Source organism: Rhinolophus sinicus, chromosome 17 (genome assembly GCF_057876585.1).
Source record: "Rhinolophus sinicus isolate RSI-liver-muscle chromosome 17, RSI-T2T, whole genome shotgun sequence".
NCBI classification, from domain to species: domain Eukaryota; kingdom Metazoa; phylum Chordata; class Mammalia; order Chiroptera; family Rhinolophidae; genus Rhinolophus; species Rhinolophus sinicus.
The window spans coordinates 203,556,548-203,575,484 of record NC_142517.1 but is presented as its reverse complement, the minus strand read 5'-3'; the positions used below and the strand labels follow the sequence as shown (position 1 = coordinate 203,575,484).

Below are 18,937 nucleotides of genomic sequence, written 5' to 3'. Positions count from 1 at the left end.
ACAGAGGTGAAACGAATGATCTACAGTGGAAGTCTGTTATGATGAAAAAGTTTAGGCCAAGTTTAGATATAAGCTTTGTAAAAACAAAAATGCTCTGAGCACTGTGTGTTTTTCTTGATCTTATAAAATCTTTTACTCTGTGGTGGATGGATGGTTTTCGGCCAAAGGCCACAGCATGAATATGGTCAAATCCACACCCACAGGTAGATGTGGATGAAGGACCACAGGGCATCTCCAAAACAGATAGCCCTACTGTTGGAACCATACACTGACAGATTTGAGGGTCAATCAATTGCAATATTTAACAAAGTTAACCTTACTCATAGTTAACACCAGGCAGTATTATTGTGCTCTGGTTACATGGCAAAGGTTATAAGGGAAATACAAAGACAAATTTCATTTAATTCACAGTTTTTCCAATGATTGTACCTGAAAAAAAAACAGTGACTATAACCCCAGAAAAACACTTTAGGAGGAAAATCCTTAGTCTGGACAGAGAGAGTAAGCTGGTGGCCTTGATCCCCACCTCATCAAATACCGGGGTGCCAAAAAACTGTATACAACTGGACACTTTGGTCAACGTTGCTCAAACAGTAGTTCGCCATAATCAGAAGTGTCTGGACCCTGATGGTAACCACTCTGAGCACCTCTTGTAATTGCAGAAGTCAGACGTGACTTGTATTCGTCTTTTGTTATCGGTATATATTGAGTATTACAATTTTAATACAGTTTTCCTTTCTTAAGGTATATACATTTTTTTGGCACCCTCCATAAAAGTCTAGTATATTTGGAGGAAGTAGGCAGTGGGAGGAGAGAAGAGGAGGGTGACCTTGAGAACATGAAAGAAAGTATGTTTGGTGTCACCCTCCCCCCGAAACATGACTACGTAAGTCCATCCTAATGATGAAAATCCCCCAGAAGCCACAGAACTATTTTTTCTCCTAGGGAAGGACAGCTCCAATCTGTAAGCAATGAGGCAAACTGGGAGGGTGGAGATGCAGGCTGAGTGATGACAGAGAAGGCTTATTTTCCCCAAATCTCTAATTCACATTATCTTCCCATAGATGGGAATCAATAGACAGAAGAAACAAGACAGGCTCCCAGACCTTGAAATCATAGAAAAAGGATCAGAAAGATAAATAATATAACTATGTGTAAAATGATTAAAGGTACAAAAAATGGAAAAAGAAATGTTACAAAAAAATGACAAAAAACACCCCACCAAGACCCAGACAGATTTAGACTCCTAAAATAACTTCTAGAACTAATAGTCATTGAAATGAAAATTTAATGAATTAAAAGAATCATTGTTAACATTTACTGAATGATTACTATGTGACAGGCATGGTTGCGTACGTGTTACGTGTATTAAATCATTTACCTCATAAAATCCTGAGGTGGGTGACACAAATATAAAATAATATTGAATGTCCACTGTAATTGAAAAATTAAAAAAAAATTGTAAAAAACATCCTGAGGTGGGTCTCTTACTTCCATTTTAAGATGAGGAAACTGAGACAAAATTTAACCGCTGCTAATGAAGAGATCTGGGCTTATAACCCATGTCAAACAGTTCCAGAGTCTTCTTTTGTTACTGAAAATTAAACTAGATTGAAAATCTACTAAAAATTGCAAACAGCAGAAGAAAGAATTGAAAAATGAAAGACAGGTGTGAGGATGTTTCACCGAATGCAACATGGAGGAAATGAAGGGGCACCTGAACAACAAAAAAAAAGCTCGATAAGCTATAAGGTGGTTTCAAGTACACCTGATGATTGGCCTTGTGGGGAGTCTGTGTGAACCTCACATTTCAGGACAGTTGTTCTGTGGGGAGAAGACAAGAATTTATCCAAAGGCTCTTTTCTCCCACTGGTCAAAGATTTACCGCCAGGTGTTAATGCCCTACACTTGTAGGGTGCAACAGGGAGCCATAGGATAGATTCTACAAGAACTGTACCTGTGTAGTCTATGGCCAAGATGGTGGCTGGGGGAAGTAAGTGCCCATAGCCCAGGAGCAAAATGAAGCCAAGAGGATCTGAGCCAAGACGGTGGCTGGGAGAATTAAGTGCCCATAGCCCAGGAGCAAAATGAAGCCAAGAGGATCTGAGCAGCTTATGAAAGGTATCTGATAGAAGAAGTCAGGAGAACTGGAGGAAAAGGAGAAGTTCCCGCGCGCATCCTAAGAACACCAGGAATAGAGAGAGTTGGGAAGGAGAAACATAAAAAAGGAATTTTCATGAAAAAAAGTATAGAATCTCAGATTAAATATCCACTGAGTAGATATATTAAAAAAAAAACATGTGCACATATATTACAATTTTAATAACATGATCAAAAATCTTGATCTAATTGATATACATAGAAATCTTTGAAGTCAGAATATTACCTCTACCACAATGCTATAAAAAAGATAACTAGAAAAATCTTCCTATTTTTGGATAGTAAAAAATAAACATCTAAATAATCCATAGGACAAAGAAATCAAATAGAAAAGAATTTGAACTTAATGGTATTAAAATACTGCTTATTAAAACGTGGTGATGCAGCTACAGCAGTATTTTGAGGAAAATTTTTTAGCCTTAAATGCATTTGAACTCTTCAAATTTGCTTTATTAATGTCAAAATACAAAATTCAACTGTGTTTCGTTGTAGCTTTAATGGTTAGACTATTACATTAAAAAATATATACAACTTACAGTAGCACTAAAAAATATAAAATATTTAGAAATTAAGGCAGAAAACTATAAAATCTTGTGAGACATTAATGCCCTAAACAAACAGACCCATATATAAATACAAATAGTCTCATATATGAATAGATGCTTGGTACACGTCTGCAGATGTAACACTATAAAACAGAAAGGGAAAGAATGGATTGTTCAATAAATAATGTTGGGACAGTTTGTTATCTATATGGAAAGAAAAATATCATATCCCTAAGTAGAAAACAATTTGAGAATTAAAGAGTGCTAAATGTAAAAGATCTAAACTGTAAAACTTTAAAAAAATGTAGGAGAATATTTTCATAATTCCAGGGAAGGAAAGGATTTCTTCAAAAGATGCAAAACACAAAATCTCAAGAAAAAAAATGAACAAGTTTGAAATTATAGTGGGAAAAAAATGTTATACATGAAGGCACCAATAACTAAATGAAAAGAAAAAACAAAGACTGGAATAAAATATGTTCTGCCCATTTAAATGGCAAAGGTTTGGTATCCAAACATAAATAACTGCTAACTAATTAGTAACAAAAAAGACAAGGCTACAGTAGAATAGGCAAAGAGTTGTCCATGCAATTCACTCTGAGGGAAATATAAATTGCCAATTAAAACACAAAAAGATTCACAAACTCACTGGTCAAAACCAGAGCCCATCTCACACCCATTAACAAGTGAGCATCCCAGGTTTTGCTGAGGACATGGGGAAGGAGGTGTTCAGGCACATAGTTGGTACAACCTTTCTGGAGCTCAACCTGACAATTCCTAATAAAAGTTAAAATATGCTTTCTCTATGAACCCGTTTTGGATTCCACCTAGGAATTAAAAATCTGGTTGTCACAATGGCACATACACAAAGACGTACATTTCAACTCTGTAAAATGAAAATGGTGGAAACAAGCTTGGGGGGGATGGAAAAATGAACTGTCCTTTACACAATTGGATTCTGTACAACAGTTATTCCATCCATATGTATATAAATAAAACACTTCTGTATGTATCAACATGGATAAAGTCCAAAAACATAATATTGAGTGATACAAGCAAGCTCCAACAGGTATGTATAATGTGAAACTATTTATTACATTTGAAGGACCACAAATCAGTATTTATTATTTATGCAGACTAACATACACACACACACACATACACACACACACACACACGCTGTATAAATACAAAACCATGCGGTGGGAACGATACACCGTTAACCCTGAATAATATGGGGTGGTGGTGCGGGGATCAGTGGTTTGGGGCACTGCTCTGCTACGCAATCGAAGTTTCGGGGGTAACTTTTGACTCTACAATTGGCCCTTCGCATCAGTGGATTTAACCAACCACTGATCAAAAACAGCATTTTTGATTCTCGGCTGGGAATCCAGACTGGGAATTTGAAAATACTGTTTTCAGTGGCGGTTGATTGAAAAACCGCCCATAGGAAACCAAAGGATGCGAAACCTGCAGATAGGAAGGGCTGTCTGCATTTCTTGAAAAAAATTTGTGGACTTGCATTTCCAACGAGTGTTGTTCAAAGGTCAGCTGTATGCAAACCTCTTGGGGTGGAAGACAGAGCAAAAACCGCTGTGGATGTATGAATTTTTGTATTTATATGTTGTTTTTCTTAAAGGGAGAGATGTGAGAGCAAACAAGTGAAAGCTTATTCATACTCACTTAATCTCCAGGATAGATAGTGTCTGTTACATTACTTTTTGTTTGTTTGAAACGTTTCCTAATTCACCTTAAGTTTTTAAATTTAAAAATGAAATCAGCTGAGAAAGCATCCTCCCTAAATGCAGCTGTTGTTAATCTCCTGATATTGGCTTGCCATATTTCTGCCCTGTCTGGAATTTTAGGGCAAAAAAAGAAGGAAGGATAAACCATGTTATCTCAAACCCTGGACCTCACCTGCAGGTATCAGAGAAGGAGAGCTCGCTAGCTCCTGGCCTAGACCTATTGTCTGTGGCATCCCAAAGTGCCTCCCAGTTTCAGGTTGGTGAACTGGGCCTGGAAACAGCTATAAAACCTGGGCTGCGCAGTTCAGCAGGCCCGGGAATAGGTGCCTGCAGTAAAGCAGCAGAGGAATTTCACTCAGGGCTCTTCAGAACAAATTGTGTTGTAGACAGTTCCACCCACGTCTGAACTGGGAAAGTGAGGTCAACCCCACTACTATCTCTCTGTTTTGAGAAATGCTAACGTAAATTTGTAGAAATTTAGAACAAAATATGTCCTTACCTAGTGCAGCACAAAGATGATAAATATGATGGCCTCAAGGCTAAGTTTAGTTCTCATTCATATAGTCTGGCCCAGTGTTCTGCAGGCCTTTGCTTTGTAAAGACTTGACTTACTTGCCAACACCTAGAATTTGAGGGATTGCTAATAGAAGCTGAATTCCTAGCGTCTCTCCTAAAAAACAAGGATTTTGGCATTCCTGAGCCTGAGTTTTAAATGTCAAGAATTGGTTGGCTCTAAAGACTGCCACCTGCCCCACCCTTTCACTCATTACCTCACCTGCTAGCCCTATTGGGGGTTTCAATTCCCTCATTTTACAGATGAGAAAACTGAGGCTCAGCGAGATCTAGTGCCTTAGCTAACATCAGTTACCTTATGGAGAGAGCCATGCTGGCACTGTATTGACTAGTTATCAATGAACTTGTGATTCCTTTTCTCTTCAAGATGAAGGCACATTTTATGGTTTCTAATGACATTGTGTAATTCAGCAGGTGCAATGGGAATGATAATCCCTACAAGTTTTTAGCAAAGACTGACTTCAAGTGATGACAAAAATGGATTAATTATATCAGCAAGAAGTCACCAAGATTTGGCCAAACTCAGGCAGAAAATTTTACATGTAAAAAATAATAAGGGAACATGACAATATAATTGAAAGTTGGTATCATTAGAGGTTGCAAGACCACAGAGCATCACTTTTTTTGGCTGATCTTTCCACACATGTAATTCCTCCCTTCTTTCTCCATCTCTCCCTAATCTCTCCTCTGTTTTGGAGTCTAGAAAGATGTGCAAACCGTGCTCTGGAACTTGTCCTCAGGCCTCCCCACAACATGTACCTCCTTTAGGTTTTTTGCTTGTTGGATTTATTTGTTTCTGGATTACTGCTGGTAGACAATCTACACTGACTTGGATGAGTTTCATCCATCACGCCCAGAAGTACTGAGTTACCTGGGCTGGGTATTCCGAGTCTGTGCAAAGTGTATTTGTTAGAACCAGCTCCATGAAGAGATTACGTGGATTACAAAACCCTTTAGAATATAAAACACTAAATAACCTAAATGTAAATCCATAGGAGAAAGGCTCAATTAACTTTGGCATATTTGTATTGTGGAAAACTATACAACAGGGCAAAACAGAAAAAGAAGTAGATCTATCTTAAATATTGGTAAATACTGTATGGACATTTGTAGGTTGTCAAAGGGGAAATATATATATATATATATATATATATATATATATATATATATATATATATGGCACAATATCACTTAAAAAATGCAAACACAAATACATATTGTTTGTGGGTCCACATACATCTATGTAAATGTATAGAAAATGTGTGGAAAGAGACATGAGGTGGCCAGAGTGGTATCTTGTTTAGACAGCAGAGAGGGAGAGATATGGACATCTCCATATCAATGGAGTTTTAGCTTCATCTGTAATGTCTTAATTTAAAATTGAATTTAAATGGCAAGTACTTGGATTACTTGTGGCCAAAGATTCGAAACATCTTTTCACGGAACACATATGCATGCAATTTTAAAATTTCCAATCATAATCTCAATCATGAAATTTGTAAAACATCTGCTGATCTCTGGAATTGAAACTTAACTGCTTTATCACTTCAAACTAATTTTTTCCAAATTAATCTGTTAAATGTGAAAATCACAGAGAGCATCTGAAAAGTTAAATTACACTTTCACAAGTTAAAATCCACTCAAGGAGCCATAACAATTTTGAGGATACCCAATTTATCTCTAATTGCAAAGAAAAAGAAATTGATTTAAATGAATGGGGATCTTTCAAATTCCAAACAGAAATCAAAGCGACATGTTGCTTAATTTATCCTAACATGAGTTCTATGTCTAAGGTGGTGTTCACTTTTCAGTGACTGCATTTATTTTCCCAACAATCCTAACGACCACAGTGGAACATTGGAAGGAAGTTTTGGCAAGGAGGAAACTGAGCCCCAGAAAGGTCAGGGTTCAGTGGGAAGTGACATCTAAAAGTGACCAGGACTCCTGCGCGGGTTTCCATTCCCAGCCCTCTGTACTCTCAGCCAAGACATGCTGCTGACTCTCATTCACCAATGTGAGTGACATCGCGTGTCTCTATATCCGGTGTTCCACATATTCGTCCTCAGCGGTTATCCTCTACCAACATCTATCATCCACCCACCCACCCACCCACCCATCTATCTATCTATCTATCTATCTATCTATCTATCTATCTATCTATCTATCTATCTATCTATCTATCTATCTATCTATCTATCTATCTATCTATCATCTACCTACCTACCTACCTACCTACCTACCTACCTACCTACCTACCTACTTTGGGAGGCCTTTCCCTCCCATCCCTGACTTCTAGGTAACCCGACAAGTTTCCTCCTTGTCTCTCCCTCCCTCCAGCCCCGCGAATTCTACCTGCTCCCGGGGGCATCTCCACCCAGGGCCCTGCGTGGAGCCCTTAGCACCGCACCCACCTGGCAGGGGCTCCAGGACAGCGCCTCTGAGGGTGGGGCCCGCTTGTCCCCGCGACGCGGGGGTGCGGGTGGCGCCGCCAGGTACTCACCTTGCCCGCCACCGGCGCGGCCACGAGCAGCACCAGAAGGAGCAGCAGCAGCAGAGTGGGCGGCCTCGGCGCCGTCCGGGGGCGCATCGTGGGCGCCGGCTCAGAGGGCCGGCGTGTCCCGGGACCCACAGGCTCTCCGGCTACCGCGTCCACTGCGCGGCGCGGGTTGGGGCGTCCGGCTGTGAAGCTCACCTCGCCAGCCGGCCCGGGGGCGGGTTTTGTAGGGCTCGGCCTCGCTGTCCGTCCCTCCCCACCGAGGCTGTTGACTGTGGCGCGGTGGGAAGGGAAGGAGTGGCGCAGGTCCCGCCCTCGTCCCCCCTCCCCTCCAACTCACCAGGCACTGTCCCTCCGACCCGGGCATCATGCCCAGGAGTCGAGAAAGGGCTGAGCGCCTGCGGGGCAGGTGGGCGCGGGTCCGAGGCTAAGGGGTTAAGGAGGTGATGCTCCCAAGGTCTTGAAGCTGGAGCGGGGCAGGGGGTGCGGGCTGGAGGTGGGGAATTCTGGGGGGGTGCTATGGCGTGTCGGCTGAGCAGGGCGGAGGGAGTGGCTAGCGGCCATGCCCAGATTAAGCGGGAGGCGCACCGGACGTCGGCACTCAGGTGACCCCGCTGGCTCCCGGCTGCCTGCAGTGCCATCTCGCCACTTTCCCTTTCCCCAACCTGCCTTCAACTTGCAGCCGCCGAACTTGGCAGTGAGAGCGCAGTGAAGACGCAGCCAGAGTCGCGCCGGATTTGGGCGCGGCAGAGCCGGGAGGTGTGTACCGAGCGGGCCGGCGACGGAAGGGGCTCCTGGCGCTGTGGGCGGCCTCCCAAGGTAAGGCGCCGGCGACCCAACCTGAGCAATCACTGCCTTAGGGCCTGGGACACCTGCTTGGGCGGGACGCGGTGAAGGAAGCACGGCATCTCACTCAGGTGGGGCGCGCGGGTTGGCTGGCGGGGCTGGGGAGTTGGGGCCCGGGGGTCACCAGAGGAGAACGTCTGGCTCCCGGGCTTGTCTGCCTGAGCTTGAACTGGGCGCTGTGTGTTTTGATTAATTTGGAAGCTCAGGTTACCACCAGCCTGGCAGGCTGGGCACTCCGAAATGCCAAGAGCAAGAGGCAGCTGAGGGGAAAGAGAATGCCTATCCTATTCTCTGCTGCGTTGAACTGGCTTTTCAGGCGAAATCTTATCAGCGGAAATGCAGGGGAAACCGAGTGCCAACTTTGTCTGGGGTGTCTCCCTCCTGAGAGTGCCCTTCTTGGAGGTGGCCTTGGATGAAAACATGCAGTTACCTGGCTGGTTAGGGCTTCCTCTTCAGAGCAGGGCTGGTGCCCTTTCATGTGCCACTGACCACATTGGCTCTGGTGATGCATTTAGACCCTTCTCAGAATAATTGCATTAAATACATAAGACACAATTAAATCAGAATCGGTTTTACTGGAATACAATTATCAAAGTATTAAAGTGACGACATAGCAACAGACGTGCACCATTAATATTTGCATTAAATACCTAGATCTAACAACAGATCTATTAAATAACTTTAATCCCAAAGTAGTGACTGAAAAAACTGAAATGAGACATGAAAAAACCAGTGGGTGCAAACTGCCAAGAGCCGCCAAAACGATTGTGATTTGTTGTCTATGTTCTTAACTGAAGTTGGGATGCGGCACTTCCAGGATAGTTAGTGAAACTAGGGATGCAGGTGTTGTCCCCGTTCAAGTTCACAGGCCACCTGCATCCCATCTCCAGGTTGAGAAGCCCTGCTTGGGAGCAGTGTTGCTGACTTGAAACAACAGTTGGTCATCAAACACGGAGTGTCTAATGTGTGGTTTGGTCACTGATGGTGAGAACCACTTGCTTGCCATTAGAATGGGTCTATTGCTATGTAAGATCTATGAAGCTACATAGGTGGGCAAAAGTCTGACAGTGAGTGAATGAAGCCACTTACCCCCCCCCCCCCTTTTTGGCTGAAGAATTAATATAGTCTTCCCTCTGTTTTTTATGCCTGTGATTGTCAACTGTGGCTGTGCATTAGAATCTTCTAAGGAGCTTCTAAAAATCCTGATATGCAGTTTATCCCAAGACAAGTACACCAGACTCTCCTGTGGTAGGACTAAGGTATCAGTGTATTTTAAAGCTCCCTGGAGATTCCCATGTGGGACCAAGTTTGAGAGCCGCTGTTTTACATTCATATTTCAGTTAGCAGCATTGAATTAGGGCGTCTTAGTAAAATAATAAAAAGGATTTTTATCATTAAATCTTTAAGATTTATTGTATTATAAATATAATAAGTAACACTTAATATTTATCATATTTATTAAGATTATATATTTATTAAATACACATTAAACTCTTTGTTAAGACTTACGTGTGCCCAGGATACAGACATTGCAGTGTGGTATGGAGTAGCATCTTCCTATTGACAGGGAGGTTTTTACGGAATCTTCTCCTGCCATCCTTGTTTTAGATAGGACATCAGGTGCTCTGTTGATGAACTAAGTGTCCAAGAATTCCGAGGTGTATGATAATCTTGCATGAATTCCATTACTTCCTGGGAATAAAAAACCCTCAATATTAGTGTGAAATGCTCCTTCTTTTTGCCAAATTCCGGAAGATTTCTCGATTTAGGTTTTAATTGCTTTCTCCTGGAACCAAGTCATTTTGATGGAAGATGAGGCTTGACTTTATCAACTTTGGAATGGGGGCCACAGTCAACTGCAAGTCACTTCTGATGCCACAAGAGAGCAGGAGAGAAACTTGTGATGTAAATACAGTAAGGAGGAAGCTGTGGTTAAGAGCTTAGTCTTTGCAATAGACTCTGGATTTTGAATCCTGTCCACACTTGCTGGTGTGACCTGCTGTCTCTGGGCTGGGGTGTTTTCTTCTGTACAGTGAGGAGAATCATGGTACCCACCTCAAGGAGTGGTAGGAATCAAACACAGAGATCAATTAGAAGCCCTTGGTCTAATGTCTTCACCAAACAATCACATAGTGCAATGTGATTCTCCAGTTGCATAAAGAAAAATAAGCTGGATGAGAAATGGTGGCACAAGGTAGAGACACTCTTCGCAGCTCAGCAGTAAGAGTCAAGGGACAAGCACACCCTACTAGCTTCCTGGAGGTCAACGGACTACTAAGGCATCTAGAACTTTTTTAGCACCCCTGGGAGCAGCAGCTTTGGCATCTTAGAGAGGTGGTTAGAAATGCAGACTCTCAGCCCTACTGAATCAGACTCTGCATTTACCAGGTGATTCATCAGCATCAGACAAGACTTTGAGAAGTGGCTTGTCTAAAAGCCAGACTTAACCACGCATTCCTCACCTCACCGCCACATACATACACCCTCCTTGAGTAGAGTTTTTGGTATGCTTACTAGGTGGTGTCAATCAGAATTATTGATTTAAAAAATAATCTTGGGGTCAAGAGATTTGATTTTTCACAGTTGGTTCTTTACATGTGATAAAGCAAAAGGGAAGTGGGGTTAGTTCTTCTTGTACATACAAAAGACACAGAGATCTCTACTTTTGACTGGTGCCAGATAAAGGTTTTGAACAAAATGAAGTAAGTGGTCATTGCCTTTGACAAGCCCTGTATTATTAGTTTTGCCCCCTTTCCATAATCACAATATCATTTCTGTTTTCTACACAGAGCTTAAATGTGCAGTGTTGGCTTCCCTACATTTGAATATACGCCCCAATAGGGCAGGGGCCTGTTGGTGTTCTTTATTCTTGTTGAATGAATGCATGACGTTGTTTACTATTTGCTGATTGAATGAAGTTGGATAACTTGACAAATCCACTCAGGATTTACATCCAGGTCTGTTTTCTTCCAAAGTTCATAATCTTTTTAGAAGATTCATTGTAGAGAAATGGGACTCTGCTTTCGATGAGTTGTACTTTGCCAGGCTGCCTGTAGTTTCTTTTATATTTTCAGAAGATTAAATTTAATTTTAACTAATTTTTAAAATAATTTTTTTTTTTTTTTTTACTTCATCTTCCCAGTTAGTCATCCTTCTTTCAAGAACTTTCTCTTTTCAACACCTCTAGAACAGTTAGACTCTTAGGTTCTTTAGAATCTCAGAGTCATTATCAAAACATGTCAGTTCTTGCCGTTACATCTCCAGATTCTTTCACTGCTTTTCTAAGCTCCTGGCCCTGCCTTGGAGTCTGCATTTATCATCTGTGGATTACATAGCCTTCTAGCTAGTCCCTAGCCTTCTAGCTAACCCCCTGCAAGTTCTGTCCTCTGAAATCCATCTTTTATGTTGGTGCCAGAGTTCCACTTAAAATTGTACATTGTATCAGAAAAGATACTTCTGGGGCAGTTACAATCTCCAAGTTTTAGAGTCTGACAGGGACAAGTTTTTTTTCTTTTTTTTCTTTCTCACTATTTATACTACATATTCATCACAGGATGTAGGGAAGTGGGAAAGGGGAAGAGCCTCTGCTTGTTATAGCCTCTCAGAAATCTCCTGGAAATTCCCACTCAAGCTGTTCTCTGATCAACTCAGGAATGGGAGAGAATGTGCCAAATCAAAAACTGCTCAAAAAGCTTCCACTTGGATGTGACACATACTTCCACTTACATTTCATTGCCCAAAGCTGTCACGTGACCATGCTTCATTTTGTAGGTGGTGGGGAAATGAAATGTACCACACGCCTGGAAAGAGAGCTGGAAATAATTGTTGAACGTTAGTAATGCCCATCACACACATCATGTCACTTGCTCATTTTAAAGCTTCCAGAAGCTCTTCTTTGTCTTTATAACTATTTTCACACTTCTTAGAACGGAATGGAGTGGTCCAAAATCAACTTTTAAATGATCTCTGTGTCACCCCAGTCTTCTCAGTTTCGCTGTATGCACTTCTTCAGCTCGTGCCTTTCTTTGCACTTGCTGTTCCCTCCACCTCAGGGACCTCCCCCTGAGTTTCCCTGGTACAACTACCAGTATTTTCAGATCTAGGTCAAAGATCAAAGATAAGGGTCTCTGTGAAGATCTTGGTTACATAGCACAGAAACTGTCACATACTTTACTTTTCTGCGTTGCAATGCCTTTTGAAGGCAGGTACAGAGATTAATTTTTTAAAAATTAATTTATTAAGGTATACTTTATGTGCAAAACCCTCCACCCATTTGAAGTACACAATTCAAGGAGTGTTGTAGATGTGTTGACCCTGTGGAACCAACACCACCATCATACTGAGCTTTTCTGTCACTCCCCAAAGTGGCCTCTTGCCCCTTTGCAGACCATCCACCCCCACTCCCAGGCAACAACTGATCTGCTTTCTGTCTCTGTAGATCAGTTGGCATGGTCTAGTAGGTACTCACACAGCATGTACCCTTTTGTGTCTGGCTTCTTTGACTCAGCAGACCAATATTGAGTTGGATCCATGTTTTATGTATCAGCTGTTTGTTCCTTTCTACTGCTGAGTAGTATTTCACTGTATGGATATTGCTTTTCAAAAAGTCCATTTACCTATTGTTGGACATTTGAATTGTCTCCAGATTGGGGCTATTACAAGTAAAGCTGCTATGAATATTTTTATACAAGCCTTTGTATGAACATGCATTTTGATTTCTCTTGAATAAATACCTAGGAGTGAAATGTCTGGATTATATAGTAGATGTACATTTAATTATAGAAGAAATAGTTTTCCAAAGTAGTTGTATCATTCTGCGTTGTCACCAGCAATGTGTGAGAGTTCCAGTTACTCCATATATTAGTGGTGCATTCTTCAGTGTTGTCAGTTTTTTAAATTTTAGCTATTGTAATACTTACACAGTAGTATGTCAGTATGCTTTTTTTTAAAAAAATTTTATTGGGGAATATTGGGGAACAGTATGTTTCTCCAGGGCCCATCAGCTCCAAGTCATTGTCCTTCAGTTTAGTTGTGGAGGGCACAGCTCAGCTCCAAGTCCAGTCGCCATTTTCAAGCTTTAGTTGCAGGGGGCACAGCCCACCATTCCATGCGGGAATTGAACGATAACCTTGCTTTTGAGAGCTCGTGCTCTAACCAACTGAACCATTCAGCCACCCCTCAATGTGCTTCATCACTTCCCTGATTACTCAAAATGTTGAACATCTTTCCACTTGCTTATTAATCATTTATAGAACTTTTGTGAAATGTCTACTCAAAAATTTTCCCCATTAAAATTGTTTCTCTTCCTACTGTTGAGTTACGATAATTATTTATGTATTCTGGATGCAAGATCCACGCCAGATATACTTATTATGAATAGTTCCTCCCATTCTGTGGCTTGTCTTTTCGTTTCCTTATTGGTATCTTTTGAAAAACGAATGTTTTTATTTTGATCAACCCCAGTTTATCAACTTTTTCGTTTATGGCTTGTGCTTTTCTTATAATCTCAGAAATCTTCACATAGGCTAAAGTTGCAAAGGTTACTCCTATGTTTTCTTCTTTTTTAGTATTTTTACATTCAGGTCAAGGATTCATTTTGAGTTAATTTGAAGGCCTGCTGTGAGGTAAGGATCTATTTTTAATTTTCTTTTCTATATGGCTGTACAATTGTTCACATACCACTTGTTGAAAAGACTTTTCTTTCTCAATTAAATTTCTTTGGCACCTTCTTGGAAAATCAATTGATCATGTGTGTTTGGGTCTTTTTGGTCCATTGATATACGTGTCTCTTCTTTCATCAATATCACATTGTCCTTATTACTATAACTTTATAGTCTGGAAATCAGGTAGTGTAAGTCCTCCAATTTTGTTGCTCTTTCAAAAAATAGCTTATGCTGTCCTAGGTCTTTTGACTTTACATATATATGGATTTGATTTGTTAATATTGTGTTAAGGAGAGTTGTGTCCATGTTCATGAGGGATATTGGTCTGTCATTTTCTTGTAATGTCTTTGTCTGGTTTGGTATCCAAGTAATACTAGCCTAATAAAATGAGTTGCACAGCATTCTCTCTTCTATTTTATGGAAGAGTCTGTGAATAATTGGTATTATTTCTTTTTAAATGTTTGAAAGAATTCATCAGTGAAGCCAACTGGCCCTTGAGTGTTCTTTGGGGAAGGTTTCTAATTACAAACTTAATTCATTATGACTTCCTTGGATACAGGGCTATTCAGATTTTTCTATTGCTTCTTGTGTCAGTTGTGTTAATTGGCATCTGTTATAAAATGTGTTCATAATTTATATATTATCAAACTTATTGGCATATAATTATACAGCAGATTCTGTATCCTTTTAATATCTGTAGGTGTGTAGTGGTTTTCTCTTTTTCATATCTGATATTGGTAATTTGTCAATTCTATCATTTTATTTACCTTTTAAAAATGTCAAAGAATCAACTTTGGGTTTCATTGAATTTCTTTGTTGCTTGAATGCTCTCTCCTTTATTTCTTCTCTTACCTTTATTATTTCCTACCTTTTACTCCAGGTTAAATTTTCTCTTCTTTTCCCAGTTTCCTAAGACAGGGACTTAGATAACTGACTTTAGACTTTTCTCCTTTTCTAATATAAGCATTTAGAGATACAATTTCTCTGCACTAAGTTGTAAACCATAAATTTGATATGTCATTTTCATTATCATTCAGTTCAAAATATTTTCTAATTTTTCTGGTTTGTTCTTTGAGACTTGGGTTATTTGGAGTGTGTTTTTTAATTTCCAAATATTTGGGATTTTCCTAGATGGTTTATTATTGAGTTCCAATTTAATTTTCTGCAAGATTTCAGTCTTTTGAAATCTACTGAAACCTGGTCTGTGGTCCAGCATATGGTCTATCTTGAACATACCATGTCCACTTGAAAAAATATATACTCTGTAGTTGATGGCTATCATCATATATATATATATATATATATATATATATATATATATATACACACACACACATATATATATATATATGTATATATATATGATGAATATTGAGATATGTATCTATATCTCAGTTAGGTCAAGGTGGTTGATAGTATTGCTCAGATCTTTTGTTTCTTGACAGACACAGAAGATATTGATATATGGCACTAATAATGATACTTTCCATCTTGTTCTATCAATAATGAAGAAAAGAGTTAGTCTCCAACTATGTTTGAGAATTTATGTATTTCTCCCCTTAGTTTTTCAGTTTTGGCTTCGGATATTTTGAAGTTGTATTATTAAACCCATATATTTATACTATTTATAGTTTTCTGATATATTAACTTTTTGGTCTTTATTAAATGTTTCTTCCTATCTTAAAGTCTATTTTATGTGCTATTAATATAGCCAGTCTGCCTTTCTTATGCTTACTGTTTGTGTGGTATATCTTTTACTAGCCTTTTACTTTCAATCTCTCTGCCTTTTCATTTAAAGTGTGTATCTTGTAGACATCATATAGTTGCCTTTTTCTTTTTTCAGTACACTGCACATTCTCTTGTATTTGCTCAGTTATTTACTGATGTGTAAAAGCCACACTGAAACACTGACTGTTTTCATGGTCTGTAGCAGACTACGGGATGGCATAGTTTGAATCTTTACTGGATTCCAGAGTGGCAGAACCATTCTTAGGGGAGTCTACAAGTTTTGTCCGTTAGGGAAAGACCCGCTACGGAGATTCTGAGTCTCTAGGAACCAACTCCTGCCAGAAGCAAGGCAGTTGAGGGTGGGCAGAAGACAGGAATGCAACCATGAAGCAAAGGAGATGAAGCTCTGCATAGACCAGGCACAAGACTCACATAAATACAATTCTTACCCACCAAGAGAAAGCTTTCCTCTTAGCTTATAAAACAGTCCCCCCCCCCACCACTCTAATATTTCTGTTTAACCTAAAAGTTCATTTGGACACTTGCGAAGTCCCTTTCTCTTTTGCCTTCACAGCTGTTTCAAATAATTTAACATTTGACTTTTCCTAAATCCTACTTAGAAATGGCACCTTTAAGATCCCCAAATGTCCTATAGGAGTTTCTCGATATGAAATTCCAAACATAAAGACTTTTGCACAAGAACTCTAGTTCTCTGAGATTCACAGGAAGCAGAATGGCTTCGTATCGTCGTGCACCATTACATTTTTTAATCGACTCTTCCTGCTACTGCCATATTGATGCCTAAAGTTGTTCTTCCCAGACATGAGTTCCTGGAAAGTCACCCATAAATTTCCATGAATTTTGAAGCTGTATAGTGTTGAGGTTTATAAGGAAAGCTTTCGATATTGAATTCTGGAAATGTCACTTACTAACTGTGTACCTTATTTGTAAAAAGAAGTAATCATATTAGTTACCTCATAGGGTTTGCAGTTTGTGTTACGCCCTTAGCACAATGCTTAGAACACAGGTGGGCCTCTGAAAATGCTGCTCCTTATAATTTCTTATGATGGGATGACAATGGTGATGGTTATGATGATGATGATGATGACTAGAAGGACGGTGGAGAAGTAGAGGAGGAAGAGAGGGAAGATGCATCAGTATCTGCAATAGCAGTGGTGACAGCAGAGAGACTCAGCTTTCTGGCTGATAAAACTAAATGCCAACCTTTTCCCAGTGTCCTCTCAGAGTCAGCTTAGGTGAACCCTGACTCTCACTAGAATTCTTCTTCTTCATACCTTCTTCTTCTGCACCAACTGAAGATTCATCACTCTCCATTATTCCTCGTTCCTGGTATTTAAAAGTTACTTTAGGAGGGATTGTCATAACTTACTCTTCCTTTTCATTTCCCCAGATCTACTTTCCCAGATCAAATCTCACCCCTTCCTTCCTTCCCAGATCAAGTCTCACCCTTTTCAGATCAAGTCTGCTCAGGCTTGCCACAGTTCCCAACTTTCCATCCCTTCTCTAATATGCCGGGGGTTCTTTTTGCCTCCATAAGGAATTAAGAATGAAGGAAATAAATATTTATTAAGCTGCTCCCACAGGTCAGGCACTGTGGTAGACACTAATTTAGACTTATGTAATTCTCTCAGGTCTTAATTTTACATACTGAGAAATCAGGAGTTCAGAGGAGTTACAAACTTGCTTAGGGTTACACTGCTAAGTGATCAAGAACTCAACAGAAGTCTCACTCCAGAGCGCCACTTTCATCCCTAACCATGAGAGCTCAAGGCACCAGGAGAGGAAGGCAGCCAGGCTCTGCTGAGAAGAGGAGAAGTCATGAAGGCAAATGCCAGCCTCACAGTATGGTGGGGGGTGGGAGGGTAGGCCTTGTCTGATGGGATCATAAGGTGTTACTGCCAGAGCTCTCCCGATGGCAGTTCCCAGAGGTCTGAAAGGTCCAGGGACTTGAGATAGTCACTCCAGCCCTGCCCAGAGGGGAAAATCACAGACCACCAGAAACCAGGGGGATTAGTGTTTTTGGAAAGAGACACACAGCATTCTGAGTCAAGAATGTCATTCTTAACTTGGAGGTAAAGGGCCCATCCGGTTTTGAAAATCAGTTGTATATTTTTGGAACATGTATCACTTCCATGTCTTTCCCACGTGGTAACATTATTATAGTGTCAAATTTTCCATTCATATTGGGAAGAGACTGCAAAAGGGAAAAGTACAATAAAAGCCAATGTTGGCAGAATGGTGGATTAACTAAGATATGGTCCATTTGGCCCTATACTAGCTAGCAAACTCAATTCCAAGGTCAATTAAGGACTGTGCAGCACTTTCAAACAACTCAACTGAACCAGGAGGGAAGGAGAGGTGGGGGCGGACTTGGCCATAATCCAGCCACATTCTAGTCAAGTTGGAACTCAGAGTAATTCTCAAGAATTTACTTGAGTACTTCTCAAGTTTTTCCCTGTTGCTTCCTAGAAAATAGGAAGTTCCAGCCACATACTGGTGGTCCATGGACCACACAGACTCACACCCACTTTAAAAACCTTGTGATATTTGATGAGATGACTGGTTTTGCTAAAAAGTTCAAACTAACATGAAGTCTTTGAAAGACTGCAGGTACAGTCAACCCAAAGTGGTGGCATTTTACAGCAAAACCAAGTAACCAGCTTGTATGTTGGGGGGAGGTGAGGTGATCTCTTAATAAGGAACGTATAAGTCTTGAAAGGCGATGTCAGCCTCCAAGGTAGACAAGAGCCTGTTTCTGAACTTTGATGGCCTTTGCTTATTTCTTTGCAAAAGCTGAGCCTTTAGGAATTCTGTTTTGGAAAGATAAAGGTATATACAAACAGGTGTTCAAATCATCAAAACAATGTAGTCTTGGATAGAGTCTTCAGATAGCTCAGTGTCAGAAGGTTAAAAGGAAAGAACATGTAGTTACTGCATTGACAGGAAGTTATTTCACTGAAAGAACAAAAAAATGTTATTATTAAAAAGCACTCAAAGACTTCATGTGACTTGGGAAAACAGAAGACATTGTACTTCTGCTATCTTTTGTGACTAGAAGATTCTGATGCTCAGTTTCCAGTTTATCTGGTCCTCCCATCTTGATCATTGCTCACCCCCACCCCCCAGTTGATGAGAACCCCAGCAGGGTGTCCTTCTTTTCAA

The 18,937-nt window shown here is 40.4% G+C and overlaps 2 protein-coding genes across 8 annotated transcripts in view; one reads left to right on the top strand and one right to left on the bottom strand.

Moving 5' to 3' along the window:
* Positions 1-7,818, bottom strand: part of COL4A3 (collagen type IV alpha 3 chain) — a 149,259-nt gene extending 141,441 nt beyond the window's left edge. Inside the window, exon 1 of one of the 2 annotated variants that reach the window (XR_012490019.2) lies at positions 7,524-7,818. Coding sequence is in view for 1 of the 2 variants with exons in the window: in XM_074314144.2 (XP_074170245.2) it covers positions 7,524-7,610 (87 nt within the window). In the remaining variant the exon portion in view is untranslated. The remainder of the gene's footprint in view (positions 1-7,523) is intronic. The other variant, XM_074314144.2, reaches the window with a different exon arrangement.
* COL4A4 (collagen type IV alpha 4 chain) overlaps positions 7,306-18,937 on the top strand; it is a 117,481-nt gene continuing 105,849 nt past the window's right edge. For 3 of the 6 annotated variants that reach the window (XM_074314188.2, XM_074314179.2, XM_074314171.2), the window contains exon 1: positions 8,064-8,336. The gene's annotated coding sequence lies outside the window, so the exon portion shown is untranslated. Of the gene's footprint in view, positions 7,516-7,784; positions 7,927-8,063; positions 8,435-18,937 lie in introns of those variants that run through there. The other 3 variants (XM_074314163.2, XM_074314160.2, XM_074314166.2) reach the window with 3 other exon arrangements.